At 39.3% G+C, this 14,181-nt stretch overlaps 1 protein-coding gene across 2 annotated transcripts in view; it reads right to left on the reverse strand.

The window, feature by feature from the left end:
• grm7 (glutamate metabotropic receptor 7) overlaps nucleotides 1-14,181 on the reverse strand; it is a 192,092-nt gene that overhangs the window by 56,061 nt on the left and 121,850 nt on the right. For both annotated transcript variants that reach the window (XM_088990352.1, XM_088990343.1), the window contains one exon: nucleotides 334-469. In XM_088990352.1, the coding sequence (XP_088846478.1) occupies nucleotides 334-469 (136 nt within the window). The remainder of the gene's footprint in view (nucleotides 1-333; nucleotides 470-14,181) is intronic.

Below are 14,181 nucleotides of genomic sequence, written 5' to 3' on the forward strand. Positions count from 1 at the left end.
CGGTTGTCCGTTAATCACATATTTCTAGTGTTTTCACTCTCACAAAAAAAAAACAACAGAAAAGGCAAGGACTGCCGCAATTATTTGTGTGTTCTTGGAAGGGGACATTTCCCTACAGGGAAGTGTAATTGACACAAAATCTGCGATGCGCTCTTGTGATCTGTTTTCCCCGTGTATGTCTTCTGGTGTTTGCAAAGGCACGTTTGTTTAACAGGCGTGCTGCATGCATGGAAAATCTTTGCCCGTGGCTTGTCTTCTGGAGCTGCCACTCAAAGATTAAGGAGTGGAACATAGCAAGTCATGAAGGACACCGCCATGCGCGGCGCTGCTCACCGTATGTCTTCTTCATTGGCAAAGATGACGACTGCCCTGGAGTGCTGAGTTTCCAGCAGTTGTTGGATGGCCTTGTCGTAATCGTCCATCTTGGGGTTGTGCGGAATTTTCAATGACTGGGCCACGCAGATTCCACCTAATAAATGGAGAGTGTTTAAAAAACGATAAGGCGAGTAAAGTGTATGGTATTATGTCACAGATATATGAAGACATGTAAAAGACCTTGGGGCCAAAGCAGTTTTTTGTGTGGAAATTCCATCCAAATAAAAGGGAAGGACAGCATTAATAATGTGGATATGGTATTGGAGATGTTATTTTGTATTACAATGCTGAGGTGCAAGGTTCAATTACGGCGATCTTTGTGCAGTCTCCCTGTCCTCTCAGTGTCGAGGCGGGTTTTATCCTGCATATTCATGTTTCCTCCCGAACATTCCAAGGTTGGTAACTCCAAATTGTGTGATTGTGAATACGAATGGTTTTTCGTCTAAATTTGGCCTGCAAATGGCCAGCAGCCAGTTCAGGGTGTCCGCCGCCTTTTGCCTTGGATGGACTGCAGCATGCCCGACACCTCTATGAGGATAAGCGGATTAAAAAATGGATGGCTGGATAATAAATTATGTTAATAGTTGAGTCAGCTTTACTTATATAATAGAGTGCTTTTCTAATAGCCTCATCTTTGACAAAAAAAAACTGAAATAACACTGGTCAATGGCAGGTTTTTATTGATAAAACCTTGTGCAATATAGATTTTTAAAGCGTACATTTAAAACATTATTTTCCAAACCTTCATATATCTTACTGGATATCTTACTATATATTACATACAATTATTGTCATTCCTCTTCTTCGTTTAATAATAATAATAATAATAATAATAATAATAATAATAATAATAATAACAATAATAACAATACTAACAATAATACTAACAATAATACTAACAATTATAATAATAATAATAATAATAATAATAATAATACATTTCATTTCAAGCGCCTTTCAAAGCTCTCAAGGACACTTTATAGTCACAGACAAGCATAGATACAATAATAAATAAAATGCAATTATAAATACAATACATATATAGAATAGAAACAAGAGCTAGAGTTACACAGAAAATGCAATTTTAAATAGGTGGGTTTTGAGATGGGATTTGATGGTGGGAAGAGAATTGATTATTATTCTTAATATGATGATGATGATTATTATTATTATAATTATTTGTAGTAGTAGTAGTAGTACTCATGTAAAATTGATGTGCAACAGAAAAAAAACAAGTACACATTTGGAGAAGTGCAAAAAAAGTTGTTGTATTTTCCGGTGTATTAGGCGCACCCCCAATGAATGGTGTATTTTCAAACTTTTTTTCATATATGAGGCGTACCGGACTATAAGGCGCACCTTCTTTAAATGAAACTAACAAATTTAATATAGAAATACAGTAAAGTCTCGTTATATCAATATCGGATATATCGATAGTCCCGGTTATATCGATACTATTTCTATGCACGCACGGAGAAAATTACATGCAAACAGGGTCGGATATATCGATAGTCCCGGTTATATCGATATTTTTTTCGGACTCCCTTGAATATCAATATAACGTAACTTTACTGTATATAAAGGTTTTCCTAATATAATTCACCACATTATAAGGTGCTACAGTAGTGGCTAGGATTACACACTACTTCTTCTACAGGGAGGAATGTTTTGGTGGATGCTGACAGTAGCTGCAAGACCTGTTGTGGTGCGCTGACATATAAGGGGCAGAGTCATCTTTAGAAGAAAATCAAGGCTTTGTGGTGCACCTTTTACACCGGAAAATACGGTAGCTATAAACGTTTACTTGTACCTCTGATTGAAAGATGTTGACTAGTGTTTTTTTTAAATTTTGTAATCAATTTGTCATGCCATCATCGCTCTTACTTGTAAATCTGTTACTTCTGTTATGTATATCTGAGCAGGCACGATCCTCAGCCCATTTCACTGTTTTGCCGAGTTCGGACCTCGTGACATCGAGTACGAAAGATGCTGTTGAAATTCTTCCAATTGGACTGATAATAATTGATTGATAAATTGAACACGATTTTTTATATGCATGTTTCTCTGTTCGTTTTCGCACTACTGCATTTCCTCATACAAAAAGCCTCATACATTATAATGAATCCCCCCATCAATTGAATACAAATAATGCACACACCTCACAGTATACTGAAAAAAACGATGCAAATTACAACTACAAAGTTGCAATTAAGATATTGCTAATCTAACTGTCATTATTAATTGTTCATAAGGCTATTGCCTTGTTTGTGCGGGTGCATCTAATAAATTATCATGCAAAATATTTTTTTTCTTTCCTTTTCTTTAATCACAGTTAGGCACTGACCGCCGAAGCAAAGCGACTGGCAGTAAATCACACACACCACACCTGATTCAATGCCAAGATCTTTTGCACGAGTGAGAGGGATAAAACAATATCCGTGACAACAAATCCAATAATCCTCACCAATAGGGACATAAAGTTACAGATTTTATGTTATGGATTTGTCATTGCCTTTTTATTGAAAGACATTATCTGATGGTGGACCCTTATCCGATTGCCTCGTACGTGCAGTAATCACAATGAGAATACCAACACTGACAATAAATCATTTTTTGACAGGTCACCGCTAATCACTTTTCACACGATCAAGGGTATCGGCCACATACCACTCTGTGTCCTTTGCTAACGGGCAGCTAACCTTGTGGAAGCACACGTTGTCCCAAACTACAATTTGTTGTGGACTAAGCGAGCAATAATGTGGTTCGTGTAAAAGGCCTCGAAACATCCTCGACTTTGCTGCTGTGAAATGTAAATTTCTCCACTGCGAGACTAATAAAGGCAAATCCAAATAATACAAAAGCCTGTGGGATTGTACCACTATGGCTGCTCTTGGTCAGAAGCTCGCCTTCCGAATCAACAACGAGCATTAACAAAACCAATTAAAAATTCTCCCACTCAAGTAATTTAATAGCGTAGCCAACATCTCCGTTTGCGTTTCTCTGAATAGACAGATAAATGGAAGTAAAACCCAAATTGCCAGTCTCCTCTGGCTCATTACTTTGATACAAACAGTTTTGGGCTGGCAGACCATGTATCTCCAGTCTGGGTGGCTTTTTTGTACGTCATTTCGGAAGTATTTTCCGACTGCCACTTCCTATGAATCGGCAGTTTTTTTTCCTTTCTTACAGAAAATATTCCATATTTTCCTATAGACCTGTGGTATGACTGCTGTTATAGCTCCCTAAGTGGACTAAACCTAAACATAGGGAGTTCGCCATTCTGTTTCGCCCTTGCTTAAGGGCTCAGAGCATACTGTTAAATTGAAACAAGCAAAGTTTGATTTGCGCCGAGAAATCAGTGTTGGAGGTCTACGAGGGATGACGTGAGAGCTCAGCTTCAGCAAAGAGATTACAAAGCTCATATTATGACAGCAAAGGCACTCTCCATCGAAATCCTAACCCAGTCACACCTTTCTTGCAATGAGGAAAAGGTTTCTTCAACCGTCATCTGGACTTTTTTGAAGGTGTCGGATATTGCGCTCCTCATCCGAAGAGTTTTGTCAGTGAACTAAAGTTGTGCTGGGAACTCTGGCCCTATATACTGTATATCCCTAATGGACTGAGGTGGCAGTGCCGAGTGCCATACCGGTGCTCTGAAATGTCCCTGCTCTAAGGTTGGGTGAGCAGTAGACTACTCCCTGAAGCCAATCTGATTGCCTCTTTTGGTCTGAAGAAACCTTTTCCTCGATGGACCACTCCTGTACGACTGAAAGCCTACACTGACTTTCTTGCAATGACCAATCTCTCTGCAGGTTGTGATCATAGCCACTCACTCCACGACCTAAAAAAAACTCATATTATATTGAGAGCTCAGGTCTCATAAAAACACATTAAGTCCATAATCACGAAAACTATGCTAGCCTGCAGTGCAGAGTTACGGCGCTATAACAGCCGTGAACTAAAATATATTACAGTTCACATTGGTCAATAATGCAGAATGAGCAAGAGCGCTGGAAGGACTGATCAAGTTTAGAAGCAGATCTTGTCTTTGTGAGCGGACTGTTGTGGGGCAGCTGTTGCGAGATGCTGTGTAAATAATTGAATGGCTGAGGAACACCTCATCCGTCTGTCCGTCAGTCAAGTAGTCAGAGACGCAACGCAGGCCTGATGAAAATTCAAGTGCCTTATCTGTACTTGCAGAGTGTCGGGGTGTGTGTCGGACCACCTCCACCTGTCACTGCAAGGAGAAAGAGGGTTTCGGGTACCGACAGACGGTTGGAAAAAAAAGGGCCCTCTGTCTAAACTGAGCAGGCTGATGTAAGAAATGTCAACCTTCCCGTGCTTATGCTGGCCTTCAAGTTTTCCTCAACGAGATATTATTTTTGGTCAGCCAGAAATGGGAACGATCAGTCACAAGAAAACTCGTCACTAAATGTCTTCATAGGGATCCAAATTTTCAGACACATTAAAAACAGTTTACAACCCTATTTGATGGTAACCCATTTACTCCCAAATATTTTTCAGACACAAAAACATACAAATCAAGTGTCATCGCAGTGTCTGAAATAACGTCTTCCCGGACGCCCAATGAGAGCATTGGTCATCTCTTGCCAGATATTCTACCATAGCAAGCAGCACCGGTCTCCTTCCAGGAAACGATGGTTCACACCTCCATGTGTGATCCCAGCTCATCCAGCTCTACACACCTTCCCCAACACCTCAGGTCTGCTCATCAGACATTATTAGATGTGCCAAAAACTAAACGGAGGCTCAGAGGGGATGGAGCATTTTCAGTTGCTGGTCCCACTCTCTGGAATGACCTAGCACAGAACATTCGGCAAGCCCCCTCACTGCCCGTCTCTCATCTCAAAACTCACTTGTACCCTTTGGCATTTGACTCAGCATGATTCGGACTTGATCTTAGTTTTGCTTTGTACTATCTTTGTGAGTGCTTTATTTCCTGTATATGATAGTTGTCCATGTTAAGCGCTTTGTTAAAGCTGTTGTTAAAGCGCTATATAAATCAACATGTATTGTATTGTATTGTATTGTATTGTACTGTATTGTATACTGTTGGAAGTATGTAAATGGGAGACAGACATCGCGAGTATGAACTGCTATCATATGCATGTCACAGTACAAAATCATTCTTTAAAAATCAAAGAGCCTCTTTGGATTTTGGTTCTGATGACATTTGATTTCCCTTCCTGTTTCAGAAGAAAACGATAGGTTGTTCAAATCCACAAAAATAATTAGGTAACGACACCTTTAACTTGACGTCAAAATAGGGGGAAAAAAATTACTATGATTTTAGCTACCCGTGGTCATACAGCAAAATTCAAAGCAACAGGTCATCAATCAAGTACCGACTGCATAAAGAAACACTCAAGATGAACAAGCCGACAACAGAGAAGAAAAGTAAACAACCTATAATTTAGGCCATAAGAAAATAAAGTGCCAACTTTAAATTTAAGAGAGACGACTGGGTGCAGTCAATTTCCACATACAAATCACAGCATTGATTTTGGAGTGGCCATCGCCAAGTACAGGTAGTTAAAACCATCGCCTGTCACCGTTGGGACTCGCTGTTGTCCTTGAGTCAGAGGCCCAAGCAGACCCAGTCTCAGAATCAGAATCAAAAAACGTTTATTCGTCCCACATTAGGGAAATTTGTAGTCAACAGCAGCAATTTGAAAGGGGATGGGCTCCTATGTCTTTGCTGTGTCCACTACTGGTGTTCGGTTAAAACTTCTTGTTTGTCTTTCCTGGTTCGGGTATTGTCTGGAGTTCACTTGATAAAAATATCAGCAAGTACGATAGATGGTGAACAAAAAACTACTTTATTCTAATGAGACAGAAAAGGCACTTCTCGTCTCGGTGGGACGAAGACATGAGCACACGAGCAAAGAGAGAACAAAGAGACAAAGAGCAAAAGAGACCGAGCTCCCGCTCTGACAAGTTTTTAAACATACACAGTGGCGATCTGTTGTCCAATCAGTTACGAACAAGTCGACCTTTCCCGTCCAATCGGTTACGAACAACTCAGCGTTGGGCGGGTCTCAGATTGAAGTTGGAGCTGTTGCTTTTTCCCAACGACTATTAAACTAATAAGACTGATAGTTTTATTTAACTAAATTAGACTGAAATTAAACGTGCACAATTCATAATATATACTAAGCTAAACATGAAAACACATATGTTTACTTAATCTAAACATGAAATAACGTAATATGTTTACTAATGTGCATAAACACTCTATCAACTGGAATGTATCCAATGGAGCGATCATGGTTTGTGTATGTGACAAATAAAGATGATTACAGACGCTGCCCACCATACGAAGGATATACGTTCCGAGCGGTCGTTCCGAGAACATACAGTAAAGGTCGTCATTCGATAGTCCCTTACGATACGACCGTTATATCTCGGACTCCCTTGAAACGTGTATCGTTCGCGTGGTGAATTTGGTGAATCAAGGTGAATATGATCCTTGTTTCAGTACTATATTTTGTATGGTATGTATGTTCAAAGGACAACCGACACCTGCGGACAAGTTGCGTCCATAATTTGTAAAATCAATTCAAATGACTTCTACTGAGCATATTTTACAAAGATTCCACCGCATATAGCTACATTTTACATTTTAAGACTTGCGCTGAATATTCAGGAAGTCAGCAAGTCTCCGAGTTGATGATGATGCCGTAAGTGACGTCACATCAGGAACGCCCCTGACCGACAAAGACACACAATGCATTTTGGGTATTTTTTTTTCATCTGAAAACACTGTTTTGATCGCAAAATTAGAAGGAAAACTACATAAATAAATGGTGAATCGTGTGCCGCACCAAGACTACCAATTGCGATAAAACGCATAAAGAAGTTAAGTTGACACAAATTCCCAGCAGACAAAGCTTGTGCGCCATCTTGTGCATTTTCTGGGACGCTACATTAGAGTCCAGACGGTTCGAATTGATACGGAAGGACTTCTTTATTCGATTGCAAACATTTATGCTTTCCTCTTCGGAACTATTTGAATCATATTCATAAATGGATGAGTAACAAGAAAGCATCTTCTCTGAATCTGAATTCTCTAGCCATTGTTTTGATTCTCGAGCAGGGCAGTTTGTGACAGTGTCACGAACAAGGGGGCAGGACTTTGTGAATCTTGCCATGTCTGAGCTCATTTTGTGGCAGTTTTGGGACACTAAGTCATTTTTATTGATGTTTTGCATTTGACTAAAAATATCACCCTGCATTTTTTGGGTATTTTAGATGCTATAAAACGTTTTTCTGATGTCAGTTAGGAAACAAAAAAATGGTGTCGGTTGTCCTTTAAGTCAAACACTGAACGGGAAAATATAAAACGCAGATGCTCTAACAGTCGTAAAATAAATTCACACTTACTGTAGTATGATGCCATATACACTAGGGTATATGTCCATTACTGAAACAGCTGGTACGTAATTACCGAATTAGCAGCCATTACTTTTTGTTAGGCATCGCCATTCGCCTCCTCGTCAGAGCGTCAACTGGGAAGAGGGCTTTCCTCCCACATACTATACGCAGCCAATCCTAAGCGAGCTCAGCGGATCGGGGCCTGAAACCGTTGGCAACATTTCAGCATAGCCACGCGCTGATTGGTCAGCCTCTGCATCCGTCACGTAAACATCCAGCCCTTGAAACCTCACGTGTGTCTGTGTGCGTGCGTGTGAAGCAAAGAATGCAGCCAATCGCAAGCAAGCTCGGCCGGAAAAAAGCGTGAAATACAAAATCAAACTTACAGCAGCCCTGTTCGAACATTTTTCGACATACTGTACCCGCAAAAAAATGTCCGTATGTACTGTAACGGCGTAACTCGAATGTTTGTAAGCTGGAGCGTCTGTATTACTGTATATTCCATCAGCGTAGGTTTGGGCGCTGAAGTAGCTATCACTTTTGACCAGATTGAAATAAGTACGACAAGAACATATAGATCAAAGGATCCCTTTTTTATAGTAATTACATGCTTGGGACTTGGGCAATAATTGCCATCGCGAGATGATGTCGGTAAAGAAAAGCTGTGTCACATTCATTTTACACAGTGCTCTCATCTATGTTTGAAACAAAGCCCCTTTTCATCTGGCTTTGATGTAATGATGTTTTTCATAAAGGTGAGGGAAAGGTGGCACAACAAATGTTTCGCAAGTTTGATTTTTACAAAGACACAAAGTTTTTTTTTCCCCTAATGCATCTATGCAACACAATAAGCAGCCTCAATAAAAAAAGGTAAAAGTGAGAACCGAAGAAAATTAAAGTACACGAAAATTAAAAGAACATTAAAAGCAGCAAAACTCAAGCGTGACCATATCAACCATCCATTAATTTAAATTTTACATTAGTTCCCATTTTTCTAACACCGGCGTGACGAGCCAGAATTTAGAAAAATGAGCTGTATAAGGCTCATTTGGCATTCATCATCATGTGATGCTTTTGTCGGTGACATGAATGTATTGTGTTTAAAAATGCTATGGAACCTGAAATAATGTACATTTTAATTTTAGGTAAGATTACCTTAGTTAGAGCCAGGATGGGGTCATTCGCATTTGCAGCAATAATGGGTACAAGACAGAAAGAAAAGAAGGAAAAAATCCTAGACTTATAGTATAAGGTAAGAAATATGCCGAAAATAACAATACATTTCATTTATAAGCGCCTTTAAAAACTCTCAAGGCGTTCACTCAATAACTCAAATAGATAGCAAGTTAGCTAGTTAGCTAATATATAGCTAAATTTCCCCATTGGGAGACGAATAAAGGTTTTCTGATTCTGATTCTAATAGCTAGCTAGCTAGGTAATACTACTACTACTACTACTACTACACCTACTATTAATAATAATAATATTTCATTTATAAGCACCTTTCAAAACTCTCAAGGTCACTTTACAGTCAAAGGATAAATTTTTTCTGTGGGTGAGCAGCAATAGCCACAGGCGCCAACGTTCACTCAACCCGGAATAACTCAAATAGATAGCAAGTTAGCTAGCTAGCTAATATATAGCTAAATTTCCCCATTGGGAGACGAATAAAGGTTTTCTGATTCTGATTCTAATAGCTAGCTAGCTAGGTAATACTACTACTACTACTACTCCTACTACTACTAATAATAATATTTCATTTATAAGCACCTTTCAAAACTCTCAAGGTAACTTTACAGTCACAGGATAAAATTTTTCTGTGGGTGAGCAGCAATAGCCACAGGCGCCAACGTTCACTCAACCCCTAAGTAACTCAAATAGATAGAAAGCAACCTAGCTAGCTAATGATAGCAAATGAATAGCTAATAGTTAGCCAGATAGCCAACAGCTAGCCAGCTAGACAGTTCACATCCAGTCAACTACACAGCTAATAGCTAGCTAACTAGCTAATGGATAGCAAATACATACTGAATAGATAGCCAGATAGCCAACAAAATGTACCCATTGTATGAGCTCAAGCACATTAACATAACATGAAGCTATACACTGTCCAGAGGGAAGAGAGGCTGACACAATGCTGTCTGGTGGTAGCGCTGTTAGTCACGACTCTATAAACTGCAGCGAGTTTGCCTCCCGAAAGTCCCTTTCATGCCAAGTTAGCGCTTGCTCGCTTGTCCACCCTATTGGGGATGGAGTTAGCATTTCCGATGGTAACCAACGCAAGGACAGTTTGAATTATTTTTCTCCTTGCTCCTTGCTCAACACTTTGTAGGGTCAGAACATCCTCATGGAGAATGTCAGTTTGTGGTAGTTTTAGCCTGGCGAGGAAAGAAAAAAAAAAAAAACATCCCAGCTGTAACGACAAGGAACCAGGCGCCGCGTCCCTACAAATTGTTCAACCATGTTTGGAAAGTAGATGTAATACCCTGGAGTTTTACGCTACAACAGTTACAGTGGTACACATTCCTTAATCTGACCATATCAGAGCTCAACCAATGCCTTGGGAACTGATTGTCTTTGGATGTTTGGTGTATTGAGATAGAAAGACAATTCTAGATCAATAAAGCAATATTGGCCATTAACGCCTTCAGGGACCGTGGTTACTCCAGTGGACAGTTTACCGTGTTGTCATATTACAGGTTATGTTCATTGGTGTATAAAAGGTTCAAAGAGTCTCAAAGGTCTTCGAAATCATTCACAAGTATCAATACATCCCTAGGTCTAAACCTACCTAAGGCAAAACTCTGAGAAAAACATTGATTTTTCTAGATCCTGGATCGTCCCCAGCATCACAGTTTGTCATTCCATAGTCTAAAAACATGCATGGAAGGCTGATTAACACTCAAAATTGTCCTTAAGTGTGAGAGCAGAAGAAGAAGATCATCAAAAACCACTAAAGAGGTGTGCGTTTGTGTGACTTAGCGTTCCAGTACTAGTATGCTAAGTCAACCATTACTACATGTGGCTAAAGGTGTTTCTGTGTTGTCTAAGCAACGGTCTCAGGCAATAGAAGAGGTTGAAAAACATCTGTTGATTTGGATTAACGAAAAGCAGCGAGCAGGGGACAGTGGGTGAGGGTATTATCGCCGAGAAAGCACAACAACTTCTCTCGGATATCATCAAGAGGCAACTACATCAACAACCATCACAAGTAAATAAAAATACTTTATTATACAGTACAGTTTCTTTATTTAATTACAATACAATAGCACATTTATTATACATTAAATAAGGTATACTTTGTGTAGTTTTACGGCTTATTTAGTAAAAAAAATATGTTTTATAGGGACCTGGGAACGGATTATTGTCAGTTTTATTGGTTTCTTATGGGAAATAAATGCTTGGCAGCCGAAATGTTCGCGTTACACACACTTTCTGGGAACCAATTAAGTTCGTAAGCTGAAGTATCACTGTACTTGATTGTGGTTTCTGCTCCACATTAGGCGAATTGACATCAATGCCAGTTTAATGATCATGATGATTGACGTCTTGGAATGTCTTGTTTTTTTTCTGTCTGTCCTGTAGTGCTTTAAATTGTGTCAATTATTCATCCAAAACCTTCACGCAGTCGGTTATGAAAATGCTTGCCCGGGTCAAGGACTCAACTTTCAACAGTTTGCTTCTGAAATACAAATCTCTTAAAATTGAAGGCTCTCGAAGGATTTGACCTACCACTTGCTTATTCGACTCCCTGCGAAGACAAACCTCTGTGGGTGCTGAAATTATATTTACCGCCTTGAAAGTGGGGGGAAAAAAGGTCAGCTTTTTTTTTCCTCGCAGGCTTTCATGCTGAATAAATGGAAGCATATCAAATGAGATGACATGCAGATGGCATCCATGTTCAGCTCATCCCGCTATTTCCAGCTTGCCGTTCCTGTCAGTTGTGAGACTTGGCTCTGCCACTGGGTCATGCAAAAAAAAAAAAGTGCTCTATTTTCAACTATTTTCAGATACATCTGGCTTTCTCACCAGATCACTGCTAATGCTAACTAGCACCCCCCCACACCCACTACCACCCCTTTCTCCTCCAGCAAATAGGCTTGTGTCTTGGCAACTTCAGGCATACAATTCAGCTGCTCTGTAGAAGCACATCGTCACATGTAGACCAGGAATGGTCTACAATCATATGTGGTTCTTTTGATGATTGTATCTGGCTCGCCGATAAAACGAAATACATATTCTCGCTTTTTCACTGTTCCTTTCCTACTTGGGTGGCAGTTGGCGGAAAGCGAAATTTTGATTGGATGACATTGACCTAGGTTGGCTGAAAGCGCAATTTTGACTGCATGATAGTAGCCCCATGCTAATGTTAGCATCAATATAGTTCTTTGAGACAGCAGAAAGCAAGCGTGCAAGCTAATGAGCAGTGTGCAGGCTAGCTAGCAGTAACTTCGCTTATGGACCCGGCAAGTTGACTTTCATTCCGATCGTTTGGCTGGATTTTTTTTTTTTTAAACCAATCATGAGGAACGGAAAAATATTCATATTAATGGTATTATCACAGTTATTTTAAATAATACATTCTGACATTTTATCAAAACCGCTGTCGTGTTTGCATCATGTGTCCTTGTATGACTAGTATATTGAGGACCACTAACATTTTATACCTTCCGTAGTGAGGACATTTTTGACAAGTGAGGACCTTTTGGCCAGTCCTCACAAGTTTTTTTTCATTCTTGGCTTCTAGATGGTCTATATATGCATCTGTTAAAGTTTCAGAGAGGTCCTCACCAATTCACCCAAAATGATTTTTGGTGTGTATTTTCATTTCACTTGCATAAACACACTTTTTACTCACTGTGTGTTTTTGTGTGTGTGTGTGTGTGTGTGTGTACGTGTTTAATGAGAGGAAAAAGTTCATACCACAAAAAGTAAAACGATATTTTAACCAAATTCACTACAGGGGTGAAGACTTTGACTGTACCCATTCAGAAACCTCACTCCTGCTGTTATTTCAGTTTCAAGTCCACTTTGTATTTCTTTGTTTTTAAAGAAGTTGAAGTGGGAAATGGTGGTGACATTTACTGGTCAAATGTAACATTAATTCTTACCAGCAAAGGCGGTCCTCACTCCTTATCTGGAGTTATCGGGACCTCACAAAACCGTTGAAACAGGAATGCGTGTGTGTGTGTGTGTGTGTGTGTGTGTGTGGTTCTCACTGAAAAACATTTCTAAATATTTTCATTTTTATGGCTCTCATAGTGAAAAAGGTTCCCAACCCCTGATCTATATTATAGTAAAAAAAATGATATTACACCCAAAAAACAAGATGTATGTATACAAGATACACCTCCAACCAGTGTGGATATCCACACTGAAACGCTGCTTGAACCAGACACAGATTAGAAAAACGAGAATTAGATCAAAACGGAGATCAATAAATGTTGGCCATCACTCTAAACTTGGCTGGGGGGAAATGGAGAGCCATATTGCATTAGTCTGCAAGGTGGTTCTCCTTGAAGTGGCGAAGCGAGAATGCGACTAATGTCGTTGACATTTACAAACAGGGGCGGCCACAAAAAAAAAAAAAAAAGACTCAAGGTCTCATACCTTTACATGCACAGATTCTTCAAAAATAACGCTGCTTTCTATAAAGGCTAATGTATATCACTTACGGTACATTTCATAACACATGAAGCCGCTTTATATAAGATGTGAAAAGAATAACTTCATCTATCTTTTTTTGCGATCCGCTTATTCTCACCTATGTTAGACAAATATAAAAAGGAAAACAGCCTGAAGATAAGCTAATTGGGTTAATTAATTGTTTGAACTTATTTGCTGGTTAAGACTGCAGGGGTGTTCGCATAGCAACTTTTACTCTGGTGTAGCATCATTGTATTTAATTATTTTTACGGTTTCCGATAGACCACAGTGTTGATTTATCTGCAGAAGTATAAACCATGGTTTTTCGATAAGTCATAAACAAGGCGGGGAAAATGAAGTTCACTTTATGTACGCGCATGTTTTATTTCCGTATGATTACTCTCGTATTGCGCGGGCGCAGAAACTGCCGTGTGAACGCAAGCGGGCCTGCAACAAGGTTAAAATGCTTTTCTTTAGAAAGCAGCTGTTCACGTGTGAACGCTCCACAAAATGTGTACCTGTGTAAGATATATCGCAACAAAATACAGTGATATCTCGGCTTCACGAAGGCTTTACCTAACGAACATAAATGCCTTACGAACGTTAAATTCGCGATAATATAATCTTGGCATACAAACTATTTTTAAGGCTTATTAAATTTAAATTTACATTTTAAATTTAATTTTTACATTTTAACATTTAATTTATTAAAATTCTCTTTTATGGGGGCCTGGACACGGATTATTCTCATTTTTAATGGTTTCT

The sequence above is a fragment of the Hippocampus bargibanti genome, linkage group LG01 (assembly GCF_051943395.1).
Source record: "Hippocampus bargibanti isolate YZ-2025 linkage group LG01, ASM5194339v1, whole genome shotgun sequence".
Classification (NCBI taxonomy): domain Eukaryota; kingdom Metazoa; phylum Chordata; class Actinopteri; order Syngnathiformes; family Syngnathidae; genus Hippocampus; species Hippocampus bargibanti.